This window comes from Pleurodeles waltl, chromosome 10 (genome assembly GCF_031143425.1).
Source record: "Pleurodeles waltl isolate 20211129_DDA chromosome 10, aPleWal1.hap1.20221129, whole genome shotgun sequence".
Classification (NCBI taxonomy): Eukaryota; Metazoa; Chordata; class Amphibia; order Caudata; family Salamandridae; genus Pleurodeles; species Pleurodeles waltl.
In genome coordinates, this window is record NC_090449.1 from 913,013,439 (window position 1) to 913,032,172 (window position 18,734).

The window sequence follows — 18,734 nt, forward strand, 5'->3', positions numbered from 1 at the left end:
AGGACCAGTAATGCAGAAGTTTGGTGCCTGCGTTGGCAGGGGGAAGATTCTGTCGACCCTCAGGAGATTTCTTCTTGGCTTACAGTGCAGGATGAAGGCAGACAGCCCTCAAAGCATGCACCTCCAGGAAACAGTCGAGAAAGCCGGCAGGATGAGGCGCTACAATGTTGCAGGTAGTCTTCTTGCTACTTTGTTGCTGTTTTGCAGGCGTCCTGGAGCAGTCAGCGGTCGATCCTTGGCAGAAGTCGAAGAGGGACGTGCAGAGGAACTCTGGTGAGCTCTTGCATTCATTTTCTGGTGAGATGCCCACAAGAGAGACCCTAAATAGCCCACAGAGGAGGATTGGCTACAGAGAAAGGTAAGCACCTATCAGGAGGGGTCTCTGCTGTCACCTGCTGGCACAGGCCACTCAGAGCTGTCCATTGTGCCCTCACACCTCTGCATCCAAGATGGCAGAGGTCTGGGACACACTGGAGGGGCTCTGGGCACCTCCCCTAGGAGGTGCTGGTCAGGGGAGTGGTCACTCCCCTTTCCTTTTTCCAGTTTCGCACCAAAGCAGGGCTTGGGGGATCCCTGAACCGGTGTAGACTGGCTTATGCAAGGAGGGCACCATCTGTGCCCTTCAAAGCATTTCCAGAGGCCAGGAGAGGCTACTCCTCTCAGGCCCTTCACACCTATTTCTAAAGGGAAAGGGTGAAACACCCTCTCTCAGAGGAAATCCTTTGTTCTGCCTTCATGGGACCAGGCTGCCCAGGCCCCAGGGGGGCAGAAACCTGTCTGAGGGTTGGCAGCACCTGTAGCTGCAGAGAAAACACCAGGAAGTTAGTTTGGCAGTACCCGAGCTCTATGCTGGAGACCCGGGGATCCATGGAATTGTCACCCCAATACCAGAATGGTATTGGGGTGACAATTCCATGATCCTAGACATGTTACATGGCCATGTTCGGAGTTACCATTGTGAAGCTACATATAGATATTGACCTATATGTAGTGCACGCGTGTAATGGTGTCTCCGCACTTACAAAGTCAGTGGAAATTGCCCTGAACAATGTGGGGCACCTTGGCTATTGCCAGGGTGCCACACTCTAATTAACTTTGTACCTAACCTTCACCAAGTGAGGGTTAGACATATGGGTGACTTACAAGTTACTTAACTGCAGTGTGAAATGGCTGTGAAATAATGTGGATGTTATTTCACTCAGGCTGCAGTGGCAGTCCTGCGTAAGAATTGTGTGAGCTCCCTATGGGTGACAAAAGAAATGCTGCAGCCCATAGGGATCTCCTGGAACCCCAATACCCTGGGTACCTAAGCACCATATACTAGGGAATTATAAGGGTGTTCCAGTGTGCCAATGAGAATTGGTACAATTAGTCACTAGCCTGCAGTGACAATTTTAAAAGCAGAGAGAGCATAAACACTGAGGTTCTGATCAGTGGAGTCTCAGTGATACAGTTAGGCACCACACAGGGAGCACATACAGGGCATACTTTATGATCACTGGGGTCCTGGTTAGCAGGATCCCAGTGACACAGGCAAAAACAAACATACATACAGTAAAAATGGGGGTAACATGCCAGGCAAGCTCCCTATGTGTGGCAAAAGAAATGCTATAGCCCATAGGGATCCCCTGGAACCCCAATACCCTGGGTACCTAGGCACCATACACTAGGGAATTATGAGGGTGCTCCAGTGTGCCAATGAAAATTGGTAAAATTAGTCACTAGCTGGCAGTGACAATTTTAAAAGCAGAGAGAGCATAAACACTGAGGTTCTGATCAGCAGAGTCTCAGTGATACAGTTAGGCACCACACAGGGAGCACATACAGGGCATACTTTATGAGCACTGGGGTCCTGGCTAGCAGGATCCCAGTGACACAGGCAAAAACACACATACATACACTAAAAATGGGGTTACATGCCAGGCAAGATAGTACTTTCCTACAACAAGCAACCAAGGTGGTAAAGTCAATGCCACATAGGAGACTAAAACAGCCTCTGTGGTCTCCCTAACAAGACCAACCCCAACTACACTGCCACCGGTGAGCCCAGCTACACCCTAGTTTGGCTATTTGTAGTAGACTTCCCACCACCACTGCTATTACTAGGGGCACTAGAGTTTGCAGTTGGGGTTATGGTAGTGGGAGCATTGGTGTTTTTCTTTTGACAAGTGGGATCCCTTGCCAAATGGCCTTTTACTTTACATAAATAACAACATGGCTTTTTCTGATTGTGAGAAGAGGATTTGGACCCACCACCCCCAGAGGATGTTTGTGGGCCTGATGAAGACTCAGAATGTTTTTAATCTTTGTCCCCACCCTCGTCAGAAGTCTTACCATCCTTCTTCTTGCCATCCTTGTCACCCCCTGTATGAACTTTTCTATTCACTCTTGTTCTGACCCATTTCTCTGCCTTCCTTCCCAATTCTTGGGGAGAGGTCAGATCTGAGTCTACCAAGTACTGGTGCAACAAATCAGACACATAATTGTTCAAAATATGCTCTCCCATGATTAGATTTTACAGGCTTTCATAGTCAGTCGCCTTACTGCCATGTAACCAACCCTCCAAGGCCTTCACTGAACAGTCTACAGTCTGTCCAGTCTTGAGAGGACTCTTTTCTGGTGTCTCTGAACTTAATCCTGTATTATTCAGTGGTTAAGCCAAATCCATCCAAGAGTGCATCTTTCAAAACTTTGTAGTTATTAGCATCACTTTCTCTGACAGTAAGGAGCCTATCCCTACCCTTACCAGTGAAAGATAGCCACAAGATAGCAGCCCAGTGCCTCTCTTGGACCAACTGTACCATACAGGCCCTCTCAAGTGCAGCAAACCACTTGTTAATGTCATCCCCCTTCCTATAAGGGGGGACTATCTTATGCAGGTTTCTGGAATCTTGCTCTCTAACAGGATTGCTATCAAAAACACTGCTGCTGCTACCAGGGGGAACTAACCCCAACCTCTGCCTTTCCCTTTCCACATCCAGAGATTCCCTGTCTAAGGCCAGCTGCTGCTGTTTAAGCTTCCGCCTGGCCTCTTCCAACCTCAACTTTCTGACTTCTGGCTTATAGTGGGTACCTGATGGTACTTACACCTTGTGCCATGTCCAGTTATCCCTTATCAGTAGATTAGTATTGTTCTAGCAGTTTAGGCTGATAGAGGTAGCTATAGCAGAGCAGCTTAGGCTGAACTAGGAGACATGGAAAGCTCCTATTATACTACTTATATCATATAGCACTGTATCATACGAAACACAATACTCAGAGTTACTAAAAATAAAGGTACTTTATTTTAGTGACAATATGCCAAAAGTATCTCAGAAGATATACTCCCGTAGGATGTAAGTAATATACACAAAATATACACATAAACCAAAATCAAGTAAGTAACCAGTTAGAAAAGTAGTGCAAACACTGGAATACAATAGGATGCAATAGGAGACAATAGGCCTAGGGTGAACACAAACCATATACTCCAAAAGTGGAATGCGAACCACGAATGGACCCCAGGCCTAGTGTAGTGTGTAGAGGGTCGCTGGGAGTGTAAGAAAACACTAAGAGTGTCCCAGATACCCCACCCCAAGACCCTGAAAAGTAGGATTAAAGTTGCCCTACTACCCCAGAAAGACAGTAAATTAAAGATAGGGGATTCTGCAAAGGCAGCAACTGACTGCAAAGCACTGAAGATTGATTCCTGGACCTGACGACCTGCAAAGGAAGGGGACCAAGTCCAAGAGTCACGCAAGTGTCCGGGGGGGGGCAGGAGCCCACTAAACCCCAGAGGAAGGTGCAAAAGGGCTGCCTCCTGGTTGAAGAAGCCAAAGATTCTGCAACAACAGAAGGTGCCAAGAACTTCTCCTTTGGTCAGAAGATGTCCCACGGTATGCTGGAGGATGCAGAGTTGTTTCCACGCAAAAAGACTGCAAACAAGCCTTGCCTGCTGCAAGAGTCGAGGTTGAAGGTAACGGGTGCTGCCCGGGCTCAGGAAGGACCAGGAGGTCGCCCCTTGGAGGAGGAGACAGAGTGGGTGCTCTGCAACAGAGTGAGCCCATGCAGAAGCAGGCAGCACCTGCAGAAGCACTTGAACAGGCGTTCAAGAAATCTGAGCATGGCGGTCGTCTCAACACAACAAAAGAATGTCCCATGAAGTCGGTGGTCAACTCAGCGAGTTGAGCAGTGCAGGATGGAGTGCTGGGAACCGGGGCTGTGCTGCACACAAAGGACTCCTTGCAAAAGTGCACAGAAACCCTAGCAGCTACAGATCACACAGTACACAGGATTACTGTCTGGCGTGGGGACGCAAGGACTTACCTCCACCAAATTTGGACAGAAGGACCACTGGACTGTCGGGGTCACTTGGATCCAGCTCCTGTGTTCCAGGGACCACGCTCATCAAGATGAGAGGAGACCCAGAGGACCGGTGATGCAGAGGTTTGGTGCCTGTGTTAGCAGGGGGAAGATTCCGTCGACCCACGGGAGATTTCTTCTTGGCTTCCAGTGCAGGGTGGAGGAAGACTGCCCTCAGAGCATGCACTACCAGGAAACAGTCGAGAAAGCCAGCAGGATTAGGTGCTACAATGTTGCTGTTAGTCGTCTTGCTACTTTATTGTGATTTTGAAGGCGTCCTGGAGCAGTCAGCTGTCGATCCTTGGCAGAAGTCCAAGAGAAAGATGCAGAGGAACTCTGGCATTCGTTATCTGAAGAGAAACCCACAGGAGAGACCCTAAATAGCCTTCAGAAGAGGATCGGCAACCTAACCAGGTAAGAGCCTATCAGGAGGGGTCTCTGACGTCACCTGCTGGCACTGGCCTCTCAGAGGCCTCCATTGCACCCTCACACCTCTGCATTCAAGATGGCAGAGGTCTGGGACACACTGGAGGAGCTCTGGGCACTACCCCTGGGATGGTGATGGACAGGAGAGTGGTCACTCTCCTTTCCTTTGTCCAGTTTTGCGCCAGAGCAGGGGCTGGGGATTCCTGAACTGGTGTATACTGGTTTATGCAAGGAGGGCACCATCTGTGCCCTTCAAAGCATTCCCAGAGGCCAGGAAAGGCTACTCCTCTCCGGCCCTTAAACCTATTTCCAAAGGGAGAGGGTGTAACACCCTCTCTCAGAGGAAATCCTTTGTTCTGCCTTCCTGGGACTGGGCTGCCCAGACCCCAGTAGGGCAGAAACCTGTCTCAGGGTTTGCAGCAGCGGTAGCTACAAAGAAAACCCCATAGAGCTAGTTTGGCAGTACCCGGGGTCCATGCAGGAGCCCCAGGAATGCATGGGATTGGCACCCCAATACCAGATTAGGCATGGGGGGACAAATCCATGATCTTAGACATGTTACATGGCCATATTCAGAGTTACCATTGTGAAGCTACATATAGGTGTTGATCTATATGTAGTGCACACGTGTAATGGTGTCCCCACACTCACAAAGTCCAGGGAAATTGCCCTGAACAATGTGGAGGCACCTTGGCTGGCGCCAGGGTGCCCTTACACTTAGTAGCTTTGCACCTAACCTTCACCAAGTGAGGGTTAGACATATAGGTGACCTTTAACTAGGGAATTATAAGGTTGTTCCAGTGTGCCAATCAGAATTGCTAAAAATGGTCACTAGCCTGTAGTGACAATTTAAAAGACAAACAGAGCATAAGCAGTGAGGTTCTGGTTAGCAGAGCCTCAGTGACACAGTTAGGCACCACACAGGGAACACATATAGGCCACAAACTATGAGCACTGGGGTCCTGGCTAGCAGGATCCCAGTGACACAGGCAAAAACCCACAAGTAAAAATGGGGGTAACATTCCAGGCAACATGGTACTTTCCTACAACCTCTGGAACTGTTTGAACCATCAAGGCATCTCTCTGATAGCCAACTACCTGAATAGATCTTTGTATGCCAAGACAGAAAAGCTCAGTCAGTTTTGTCGAGTGGATTCCGAATGGAAATTACACTCAGAGGTGGTACATCTTCTGGTGGTGGGAAAAAGTCTGGCTTGATGTTTTTGCCACCTCCGAGATCATACAGTGTCCAAATTTTTGCATGTTTGAATTTCCAAGGCCGTTCTCCTTTAGAGATGCTTTCCAACTAGAGTGGAGTCTGGGATTCCTGTATGCCTTACACCCTCTACGACTTCTGTCTAAAGTTTGGTAGAAGATCAGGAATGACTGGACCTAAATCAGGCTGGTGCCTCAGAATTGAGCCAAGAGAGCATTGTACTTGCATATGTCCTCCAATTCACCTCCTGCTTCAGAAATATCTTCTGTTGCAGCAGCAGAGCAGAGTCCGGTATATGGCCCTGCAAAATTTACATCTTCATGTGTGAAGATTGAGCAGTGACAGCTTACTGCCTTTGGTCTTCCTCCCATTGTAATGGATCTCTTCTTGGCAACCAGGCCTCCATGCATCTATCCACCAAAACTATCTATGCTGGATACTGGGAGAAGTTTGTCGCAAAGTGTACCTCTCAACAGATACAACCATGCAAGCAAAATTGTCTGATGGCCTCCTTTTTGTGCCCTCTCTAGCTCAGAAAGGAATTTTTATAGCCTGTAAGAAGAAATTTGTTGCCCCTTTTGGCCTTTTTATGGTAACTGGACTAATCATCATTATTTAAATGACCTGCTGTTAAATATTTTTAAAAGAGTTGAACCACATCTTTCCTCCCACACCATTTGAAATGCTCCAGTAGGAAATTGCGTATCATATATTTGATGTGTACTCCATTCAAGCTGAGGCATAGCTGTCCTCTGCATTTCCTTACAGTTTTCCTCCTAGTGATAACATCAGTTCATTGTGTGAGTGAGGTGCAGGCACTTTCCACAAAGCAAACGTACACCACCTATTTTCCAGACAAACTGGTGCTTGGAACTAGAACAACATTTCTGCCCAAGATTGTAATGCCTTTTCATGTTGGACAGTCCATCCCACCTTTGGTGTTCTTTTCTCCTCATCCCTTGAAAAATGAAGAAATATTCCATTGCTTGTTTTCCAAAATTGCTTTCAGCTTTTACATTGATCGCACTAAGGGCCACAAAAGAACCCATCAAGGTGTTCTCTTCATCGAGATTTGCTTCACATTTGCTAAGAACCATCCTCCCGAGGCCTTGAGGGCTCATTCCACCAGGGGCAAGGCTGCTACTACTGCTATATTGGCATGTGGAGTGTTGGTCAGTTCACACTTTCATGAAGTGCTACTTTCTGGATAGTCAGGTCCAGTGAAAGGACACTTTTCCAGTTTGATCCTGTAGGACTTTTCGGTCTGAGCCAATCCACAGACACAATATCTTGGGAAGTGCAGCTTTTGTGTTCATTAACAAGGTGAGGAATCTGTGGTTAGATATTCTATCAGGAGAACAAGTTACTTACCTCTGGTAATGCTTTTCCTGGTGAATAGTCTATCTAGCTTCCAATTCCTCACCAACCCACTGTCCTTTCTGCTTTGTGGAATGGACTCCAATCTCCACCTAAAAAGATCCCAAATTAGAGATAAAGATATTCTCTACTCTGATCAGTTAATGGCTCTGCATCCAATGGCATGGAAACAGATCAGAAAGAAACTGACATCAATTATATGTGGCTCCTGCTTCATTCCTGGGGCAGGGCAGAGTTGATTTGGAGCCACACGATGTTGACTACTGGCGCAAGGGAGAATTCCATCAGGGGGTATTGACAAGGTGAGGAATCTGCAGCTAGGTAGAGTATCCACTTACCTGTAGGTAATTAACCTGTTCTTCTGCTCTTTAATTGATGCTTATGTCTTTTAAAAAATATATTTTTAATTGCTTTAGTTTAATGGTGCTGGTTCAGTGCCCAGTATTTTGGGTTCTCTGCATTTTTTAGCTTCCTTCTTTATTGCAGCTTTAACTGTTTGCACAGTTTTATTATTATTTATCTATATGTTTCATTGTTATAATGCCGCTTTATGCAAATAATATTGCCTCATTTTTTAGATTATACTATTATCTGAACCTGCCTACAAGCAATTTAGGCAATCGTGTTATACCCTACAGAAGTTAATATATGTAAACACTTTGCAAGATCTCACAAAAAACATTACCTCGACAATGCTTTTTTCTGTCCATTAAAGGCAACAACAGTTCTTATTGCTGAGAGAATTTCTTCTGCTATTGCACCGGCTTCCGAATATGCAGATATTTCTTTAGCAGTCAATGATCCCAGGATCTGTTGAAGAGCCAATATGTGGAACTTGGTTATAATAAATGTTTTTACTGCTGTGTTCATTTTAAGTGTTACATCTAACTACATTATTCTCTTCTAATATATGTCATGGTCTGAAGGAGACACTTTTAATTAATTTAATGCAGATGTTGGTTCAGATCTGAAAACGTCAACTGAGCTAAAGAAGCAAATTTGAATTAAACAATATAGAAAACATAAAATGAGGCGATGGATCAATGCTGTTGGAGTGATCAAAAGAACTGTAGAAGAAATACAGAAAAAAATGTATGAATGGAGATCCTATTGCAAACAGAGTAGCAAATAGAAGAAAGGAGACAGGAGCTACTGGTGGAGGACAGAGTGAAGACCTGCCACCCACCCCTATGGAAGAAAAGATTGAGTACATATTACAGCAAGAAGCCAGAGTCTGAGTGACTCTTCAGTAACTGGATCTGATGCTCTAGGTTAGTTGTTTATGATTTACCTTCAAAAATATATAGCCCTTTTATACATTTTGGACAACATTTTTTCTATAATAGATAAAATAAGTAAATGTTAAATGTAATTTATTTACTACATTACCAATTTAAAATTTTAATTAAAAAAACTTCCAACAGCATGGATTATACACACAATACCATACAAGTGCTCAATAGAATGAATTATGGATAATGTAGTTCAAGTGCACAAATTAACTAATTTTGTAAAACAATTAGCATTTATGTTTATAGGCTCCAGACCTGGCAAGTAAATACTGTTAATTGCCATGTAGGTGTAACATAGTCCTGAATTACAAAAAGTGAATACTATGGGCCCGTTTCACAAAGGTAAATTTAGATGTTTGGTCTAAGCTTAGACCAAACGTCTAAGTTTACGACTTTGGGAATTAACAAAGAGCATTTACAAGTATTATCTTTATGTCCAAACTCAGGGTGCACCTAAATATTGAATCCACGGAAAAACATATTCTTAGTACTCAACCACATAGTGTGTAATTTTTTTCGTAATGTTTTTCGTTACATTGCTAAAATATGTTTTGTTACATCAAAGGTAGTTGTTTGTGACATCATCCCTGCATGCATGTCAATCTGCAGCTCTTGCCCCATCAGGTACTGGAGGTAGAACGCAAGGGGGAATGTTATGAGTGTTGGCTTTAGAATCCTCACTTGCTGAATCAATTGGTAAACTCCTACACACTGCTAAGTTGTGGAGCATTGCACATATGGCTATAATTTTATAGCACATTGGATGATCGTACTCAACAACACCTCCACTTTTATGCAGACATATGAATCTGCCTTAAGTAGGTGAAAATTCTCTTGATAATGCTCCTTGTTTGTCTGTGAGCAGCACGGTACCTCCTTTGTCTAAAGGTTCTTTGCTGATCCTGGGGAGTCTTAGCCTATGGCCTTAAAGAACATGCACTGTTGCCTAAAATTTGACAAAGCTGTTACTGTTTTTAAGGAAAAATAACTTCACATGTGAATTAGTTACCTAACAGCCAACTAACTCCCAACTGTCCTCTAGGTGGGCACTCATACAATCCACAGTATCTAAATGCATAGCAATTATAAGTGCTCCCAGGATATCACACAACTACGTCTGTGATCAGACATTTTGCATTACATGCAACCTAATTGTTTAAAGAATGTTGTTTTTTCTAATATGATATACATACTCTGTGTCACAGGGTAGAGAAAATAAAACATATGTGTTACGTCTACAAATCCAAGTACTTCTGGGAAATGGATGACTAAAAGAATTGGATTTTGGTATTTTTTAACTGTGGAGGGGCACTTGGGAATTAAATGTGGGCATGTTTTCAAGACAACATTGCCCCTAGAACATTTCTGAAAACCGTGCATAATGAACTTTGAAATGTCCCTCCTGCAAATGCCACAGTGCATTGATACCTGGTATTTGGACAAAATATTGGAAAAAAATATTGTGATGCAAAAATATGTCAAGAATATTGAGATTTCAGAAATATCCTCAACAGCAGTATCAAAGGTATAACTAGTGTTTGTGATTGTTAATTAGTATGTCACTGAATTGTAGCTGTTTCATTGTATATGTGTGGGAAGCTGGCCTGGCTTATAGTGGGTACCTGATGGTACTTACACCTTGTGCCAGGTCCAGTTATCCCTTATTAGTAGATTAGTAGTGTTCTAGCAGCTTAGACTGATAGAGGTAGCTATAGCAGAGCAGCTTAGGCTGAACTAGGAGACATGCAAAGCTCCTACTATACCACTTATATCATATAGCACTATATCATAGAATCACAATACTCAGTTACTAAAAATAAAGGTACTTTATTTTAGTGACAATGTGCCACAAATATCTCAGATGATATACTCCTTTAGGAGGTAAGTAAAATACACAAAATATACACACAAACCAAAATCAGGTAAGTAAACAGTTAGAAAAGTAGTGCTAACACTGTAGAATACAATAGAATGCAATAGGCCTAGGGGCAACACAAACCATATAATAAGAAAGTGGAATGCGAACCACTTAGGGATCCCAGGTCTAGTGTAATGTGTAGAGGGTCGCTGGGAGTGTAAGAAAACACCAAGGGTGTCCAAGATACCCCACCCCAAGATCCTGAAAAGTAGGAGTACAGTTACCCAACTTCCCCAGAAACACACTAAAGTCGTGATAGGAGATTCTGCAAAGACAATAACTGACTGTAAAGCACTGAAGACGGATTCCTGGACCTATCGACCTGCAAAGGAAGGGGACCAAGTCCAAGAGTCACGAAGGTGTCCAGGGGTGGCAGGATCCCACTAAACACCGGATGAAGGTGCAAAATGGCTGCCTCCGGGTGGAAGAAGCTGAAGATTCTGCAACAACGGAAGATGCCAGGAACTTCTCCTTCACACAGAAGATGTCCCACGGCATGCTTGAGGATGCAGGGTTGTTTTCATGCAGAAAGACTGCAACAAGCCTTGCTAGCTGCAAATATCGCGGTTGAAGATAATGGGCTATGGTGTGGATGAAGGATTCCTTGCAAAAGTGCACAGAAGCCCTAGCAGCTGCAGATCACACAGTACACAGGATTACTGTCTGGCGTGGGGAGGCAAGGACTTACCTCCACCAAATTTGGACAGAAGGACCACTGGACTGTCGGGGTCACTTGGATCCAGCTCCTCTGTTCCAGGGACCATGATCGTCAAGATGAGAGGGGACCCAGAGGACCAGTGATGCAGAAGTTTGGTGCCTGCGTTAGTTGGGGGAAGATTCCGTCGACCCACGGGAGATTTCTTCTTGGCTTCCAGTGCAGGGTGAAGGCAGACAGCCCTCAGAGCATGCACCACCAGAAAACAGTCGAGAAAACCGGCAGAATGAGGTGCTACAATGTTGCTGGTAGTCGTCTTGCTACTTTGTTGCAATTTTGCAGGCGTCCTGCAGCACTCAGCGGTCGATCCTTGGCAGAAGTCAAAGAGGGAGATGCAGAGGAACTCTGGTGAGCTCTTGCATTCGTTATCTGATGAGAAACCCACAGGAGAGACCCTAAATAGCCCTCAGAGGAGGATTGGCCACCTAACCAGGTGAGCACCTATCAGGAAGGGTCTCTGACATCACCTGCTGGCACTGGCCACTCAGAGGTCTCCATTGCGCCCTCACACCTCTGCATTCAAGATGGCAGAGGTCTGGGACACACTGGAGGAGCTCTGGGCACCACCCCTGGGGTGGTGATGGACAGGGGAGTGGTCACTCCCCTTTACTTTGTCCAGTTTCACACCAGAGCAGTGGCTGTGGGATCCCTGAACTGGTGTAGACTAGCTTATACAAGGAGGGCACCATCTGTGCCCTTCAATGCATTTCCACAGGCTGGGGGAGGCTACTCATCCCCAGCCCTTGACACCTATTTCCAGAGGAAATCCTTTGTTATGCCTTCCTGGGACTGGGCTGCCCAGACCCCAGGAGGGCAGAAGCCTGTCTGTGGGTTGGCAGCAGCGGTAGCTGCAGTGAAAACCCCAGAGAGCTAGTTTAGCAATACCCCGGGTCCATGGCGGAGCCCCGGGGAATTATGCGATTGGCACCCCAATACCAGATTTGGCATGGGCGGACAATTCCATGATCTTAGACATGTTACATGGCCATATTCGAAGTTACCATTGTGAAGCTACATATAGGTATTGACCTATATGTAGTGCACACGTGTAATGGTGTCCCCGCACTCACAAAGTCCGGGGAAATTGTCCTGAACAATGTGGGGGCACATTGGCTTGGCTCACACTTAGTAACTTTGCACCTAACCTTCACTAGTTGAGAGTTAGACATATAGGTGACTTATGAGTTACTTAAGTGCAAAGTAAAATGGCTGTGAAATAACGTGGATGTTACTTCACTCAGGCTGCAGTGGCAGTTCTGTGTAAGAATTGTCTGAGCTCCCTATGGGTAGCAAAAGAAATGCTGCAGCCTATAGGGATCTTCTGGAACCCCAATACCCTGGGTACCCAGGTACCATATACTAGGGAATTATAACGGTGTTCCAGTGTGCCTTACAGAATTGGTGAAAATGGTCACTAGCCTGCAGTGACAATTTTAAAAGCAGAGAGAGCAGAAGCACTGAGGTTCTGGTTAGCAGAGCCTCAGTGACACAGTTAGGCACCACACAAGGAACACATTTAGGCCACAAACTATGAGCACTGGGGTCCTGGCTAGCAGGATCCCAGTGAGACAGGCAAAAACAAGTAAAAATGGGGATAACATTACAGGAAAGATGGTACTTTCCTACAATATGATTCCTACTTTTGTATTTATGTTCTTAGTAAGATAATTTATTAGATATGAAATTGTTGAAAGGTGTATTTTTAGTTGTATTAGTGCATGAAAATAAGGGTTTTTAAAACATTTTTAGTAGTGGGATACTGTGTTTGGGGGCATAAGGGTGGGGAGATGTTCAAAAAGTGCATAGTTTGAAGTAGAGTTCATGGTACTTATTTCAATAACATGCAAATTAAAATTTTACACGTTTTAAAGTATCTTCTTACAATAATATGTTAACAAAATATTAGCACCAATTAAAAATATGTAAATTATATCACATTGTAAATACTTATTAACCTTAAAACATTAAAGTATTCAAATAATAGAAAAATACAAATATTACAAATGTATTTTAATACAATAAGAACATTTAAAATATTTGTATATAGAGATTAAAACCACATTTCTTTCTGTGAGATTAATTTCAATTATACACATTTTTTAAATGCATTTTGCTATTTCAATGCATTTTATTATAATAGGATATATATTAATGGTATTACTTTTAAAACAAAAACCAAATAAATATAAAAATATTCAATTAAAAAATATTTGATTAAAGTAACATATTTAGAATATTTATGTACTTTAAAAAATCTGAAAAAGCATTTGAAATAATACTAATAATGTTCATGTATTTTGTTTCAAAACATTATTTTATATTAAAATTAAATGATATTTATTTTAAAAACATTGTTTTAAAATTATTTTTTATTTCTTGATTGGTAATTCTGAGGATGAGTTCAGAGTCATGAATCATGAAATCATAAAAGTAGAGCCACAATTGTTTGGAGCACAAGTCCAGCATACTCCTCTCAGTAGTAAAATCAAAATGTCGACAGGATCGTTGACAGAGTGAAGGCTGTAGGCACCACCCTGCGCAGAAAGGATGACATTCAGAGGAGGTGGAATGACCTCAGGGGCAAGGTCTGTTCCCTGGTCTCCAGGCACCAGCTGCAGGCCAAGGAGACTGTTGATGGCCCTCCCAGTGCCCCATTACAGCTCTTTCCCTGGGAGGAGAACGTCTTGGCCATCCTGCATCTGGAGAGCTTGACAGGAATACCTAAGGGAGTGGAGTCTAATAAGTTACAAAACAAAAAATGTCACCAAACTTCTATGTCATGCATGCTCATAGCTCAGCTCTTGCCTCATTTACTGTTACTCAACTGTCCAGCCCAGTATTCACCTGTCAAAATACCTCTATTGTGCAGCTCACATTTGAAGTTTACTCACTTGGGAAGATGTCATTTGTATAGTGTGTGTGGTACAGGGACTTTCATGACTATGAGTCCTAACAGACACTGTTCTAGCACTCCAAACACCAGACCAGTGGTAATTTCTCCAAATACCCCATTTTTGTACATATCAATTTAAGTGTACACACATGGGGAGATAACATTTGTATAGTATGTATATTACAGGCACTGACATTACCAAAACTCCCAGCAGGCACTAGTCCTGTAACTCAAAACACTAGCACACTGTTCTCTTGTCCAAGGGCCCTGTGTCTTAACTCTCAATTTGAAGTGTACTCACCTGGGAAGATGCCATCTGTATAGTGTGTGTAGTACAGTTACATGACTGCAACTCCCAGCTTGCCTTGTTTCAGTAACTCCAAACACCAGCACAGTGTTCTCTTGTTCAAGGACCCCAGTGCATTAACTCTCAATTGAAGGTCCACACCTGGGAGAATAACATTTGTGTAGTGTGTACAGCACAGAGAGGTATAGGACTGCAAAACCCAGCAGGCCCTGTATCTGAATCTCCAAACACCAGCACAGGGTTCTCTTCTCCAAGGATCCCCGTGTCTTAACTCTCAACTGAAAGGTGCTCACCTGGGAGGATACCGTTTGTATAGTATGTGTAGTAAAGGGAGTTACATCACTGTCACTCCCAGGAGGCCCTGCTTGTGTAACCCCAACCACACCCACAGTGTTCTCTTGTCCAAAGACCACTGTTTGTCAATTCCCAAATGAGGTTTACTCACCTGAGGATACCATCTGTCAAGTATTGGGGAGTAGTGAGAGTGACCTGACCGCAACTCCCAGGAGGCCCTGTTTCAGTAACTCCAACCACCCACACTGTGTTCTCTTGTTTGAAGACCACTGTTTGTCAATTCCCAAATTAAGTTTACTCGCCTGGAGGATACCATTTGTCAAGTATTGGGAAGTCAACTGACTGCAACTCCCAGGAAGCCCTGTTTCTGAAACTCCAACTACCAGCACTGTGTTTCCTTGTCCTAAGACCACTGCTTGTGAATTCCAAAATGAAGTTTACTAGCCTGGGGGGGGGGGGATACCATTTGTCAAACTGGGACAAAGTGAGACTGACCTGATTACAACTCTCAGGATGATCTGTTTCAGTAACTCCAAACACCAGACCAGTGTTTTCTTGTGCAAAGACCCCTGTGTCTTAACTCTCAATTGAAGTGTACTCACCTGGGAGGAAACCATCTGTATAGTGTGTATTCTACATTGAGTTACATGACTCAAACTCACAGGAGGCTCTCTCACTGTCACCCTAACCACCAGTCCAGTGTCCTCCTCTCAATAGGATCATGTTTGGTAACTCACACATGAAGTGTACTCACCTGGGTGGATGACATTTATCATGTGTATGAAGTAGAGGGAATGGCATGACTGCTACAGCCAGGAGGCTCTGTCTTTCCAAATCCAAACACAAGCCCAATGTTCTCATGCCCAATTACCCCTGTGTCTTAACTCTCAAATGAAGTGTACTAATCTGGGAGGATAGCATGTGTTTGGAGAGGGGAAGTAGCGGGAGTGACCGGAATGGAAAACCCAATAGGTCGTGTGTCCCTAACTACAACCACAAAAAAAATGTTCACTTGCCAAAATCTATATATTTATGAACTCTCAATTGAAGTTAATTCACCTGGAAGGATACCATTTGCCAAGTATGTTTAGTATAGAGGGTGCCTTGACTGCAACTCCCAGGAGGCACTGTTTCATTAAATCCAAACTCCAGAAATGTGGGCACTTGTCCAAATAACCTTGCCTGCTAACTCTCAATTGAAGTTTTCTCACCTGGGAGGGACCAAGATACAGATCATTCTCCACTCTGGGATGTGTCTGGCCATTTAGTTACATCTTGACCAGCTAACCCAAAATGAAACTATTGAGGAAAGGAAGGACACCTTACCCAGTGTGCAAAACAATGATCACAAAGGCCTCAAGATGCATTGCCAGAATGGCATTTGCTGTAGACACACTCAACATTCACTGACCACATGACTACTCCAGTCACATAAACAACACATTCCTGGTTCTGCCTGCATCATAATCAACTAGACCTCAAAATCGCCAGAGACATATCTTGCCTAGCCACTGTTTCTCCTGCACTGGTGGTAGGATGTAATTTTCACGCCATCCTCCAAAGGGCTAATGATCTGCACATCTCAGCAGCTGCTTCTGTCAAAACAATCTGGCATGCTCAACAAATGTCATGTCAATACAACCAATATCAAGGCTGCTTGCATGATAAGATTAACTGCAAAATAACTTTGTACAAGGTCTATGCTTAATGAAAATGTTAAATTGCTGGAGGTAGATTGATAAACCTGACAGCCTTAGGGTGGTCATCCCCCAACTTTTTGCCTGCCTCCCTCCACTATTCTGACACTGTTTTTGCTGGTTTTAGGACTCAGTGCACTTTACTACTGCTAACTAGTGCTAAAGTGCATGTGCTCTCTCCCTAAAAACATAGAAACATTGGCTCATACCCAATTGGCATTTTTGATTTACTTGTATGTCCATAGTAAATTGCACTACATGTTCCCAGGGACTGTAGATTGAATGCTACTACGGGGCCTGCAGCACTGGTTGTGCCAACCACATAAGTAGGCCCTTGACCATGTCTCAGGCCTGACACTGCATGGCCTGTGTGCAGTTTCACTGTCACTTTAACTTGACATTTAAAAGTACTTGCCAAGCCCTAAATGCCCCTCTTTCTACATATAAGTCACCCCTAAGGCATTCCCTAGGTACCCCATAGGACAGGGTGCTATGTAGGTAAAAGGCAGGACATGTACATGTGTGTTTTCTATATCCTGGTAGGGGAAAACTCCCAAGTTAATTTTCCACTTCTGTGAGGCCTGCTCCCTTCATAGGATAGCATTAGGGCTACCCTTACATACCGTTTGAGTGGTAGATTCTGATCAGAATGGGGTAACAAGGTCATATTTAGTATGGCCAGAATAGTAATAGAAAAGTCTGCTTATTGGTGAGGTTGGATTTTACATTACTATTTTAGAAATGCCACTTTTAGAAAGTGAGCATTTCTCTGCACTTAAAATCCATCTGTGTCTTACAGCCTATCTCCCATCCACGTCTGGGCTGGTTGACAGCTCCCTTGTGCATTTCACCCAGACAACCACAAACACAGGATATTCAGTCACACCTGCACTCATCTGCATACTAAATAGGTCTTCCTGGGCTGGGAGTGTGGAGGGCCTGACACTTACATTTTAAAGGGTAGTGGCTTACTCTCACACAATGGACTGCCAAACCATGTACTGGGACCCTGGCAGACTGACCTGTACTGAAAGGGGACCTTGTGCACTTCAAAACCACTCTTTGAAGTCCCCCCCACTTCAAGGTATTTTTGCATATATAAACTGGGTCCCTGATCCCACCAAATCAGACACTTCTGGACCTGAACCTTCAACTTGTCAAGAGGAACTGCCTGGCTGCCCAAAGGACTCCTCTAGACTGCGTTTCTGAAAAGGACTTCTGCCCTGGGAAGTGCTCTCCAAGTACTTAGATTGAGCTTGCGTCCGGTTTTCTGAAGTCTCAGGGCCAAAAAGACTTGGGGCCAGATGTAGCAACTTAAAAATTTGCGAGGTGCAAAGTGCGAGTCCATGCGACTCGCAGTTTGCACCTTGCAAATTGGTATGCAGTACGGTGTCTCAGACACCGACTGCAACTCGCTATGGGGTCGCAATGACCCACCTCATGAATATTCATGAGGTGGGTCGCAAATTGCGGCCCCATAGCGAGTATAGGCACTCGCAAACATGGAGGCCTGCTGTCGTCAGCAGACCTCCATGTTCGTGACTGCTTTCAATAAAGCATTTTTTTTTTTTTAAGTGTAGCCCGTTTTCCTTAAAGGAAAACGAGCTGCACTTAAAAAAAAAAACGAAACCTTTAGTTTCGGTATTTTTTCAGGGCAGGGAGTGGTCCCTGGGACCACTCCCTGCCCTGAAAAAATATTTTTGGGTCCATTCACGAAGTGGAAGGGGTCCCATAGGGACCCCTTCCAATTTGCGAGTGGGTTACCATCCACTTGAAGTGGATGGTAACTGCGATACCATTTGCGACCGCGTACGCGGTCGCAAATGGTATTGCATACCACTCAGACTCGCAAATAGGAAGGGAACACCCCTTCCTATTTGCGATTCTGAAATGCATATTGCGAGTCGGTACCGACTCGCAATATGCATTTCTGCATTGGGAAACGCGTTTAGCGAGTCGCAAACGGCAATTTTTGCAGTTTGGGACTCGCTAAACGTTTCCTACATCTGGCCCTTGATCTCTTCAAGGAACTCCTTGTGCAGCGGAAATCGATGCATAGCTTGCCGGAAACAACACACAGCCTGCCTTGTGACGAGAAAATCATTGCACAGCCGAACCGGAACAAAGCAGCCCAATTTCCTAAGTGAAGATTCGACACAGTGCCTGCCTTGCGACTGGAAATTCGAAGCACAGCCCTACTGGATCGATGTACAGCCGATCTGAATGACGCAGTCCGACTTCCCAAGTGAAGAATTGAC

General features: G+C 44.4%; 1 protein-coding gene across 1 annotated transcript in view; it reads right to left on the reverse strand.

Moving 5' to 3' along the window:
* The window catches only part of LOC138262020 (ATP-dependent translocase ABCB1-like), a 1,142,744-nt gene that overhangs the window by 788,030 nt on the left and 335,980 nt on the right, over positions 1–18,734 (reverse strand). The window contains exon 9 of the mRNA XM_069211672.1: positions 8,046–8,170. Coding sequence (XP_069067773.1) covers positions 8,046–8,170 — 125 coding nt within the window. The remainder of the gene's footprint in view (positions 1–8,045; positions 8,171–18,734) is intronic.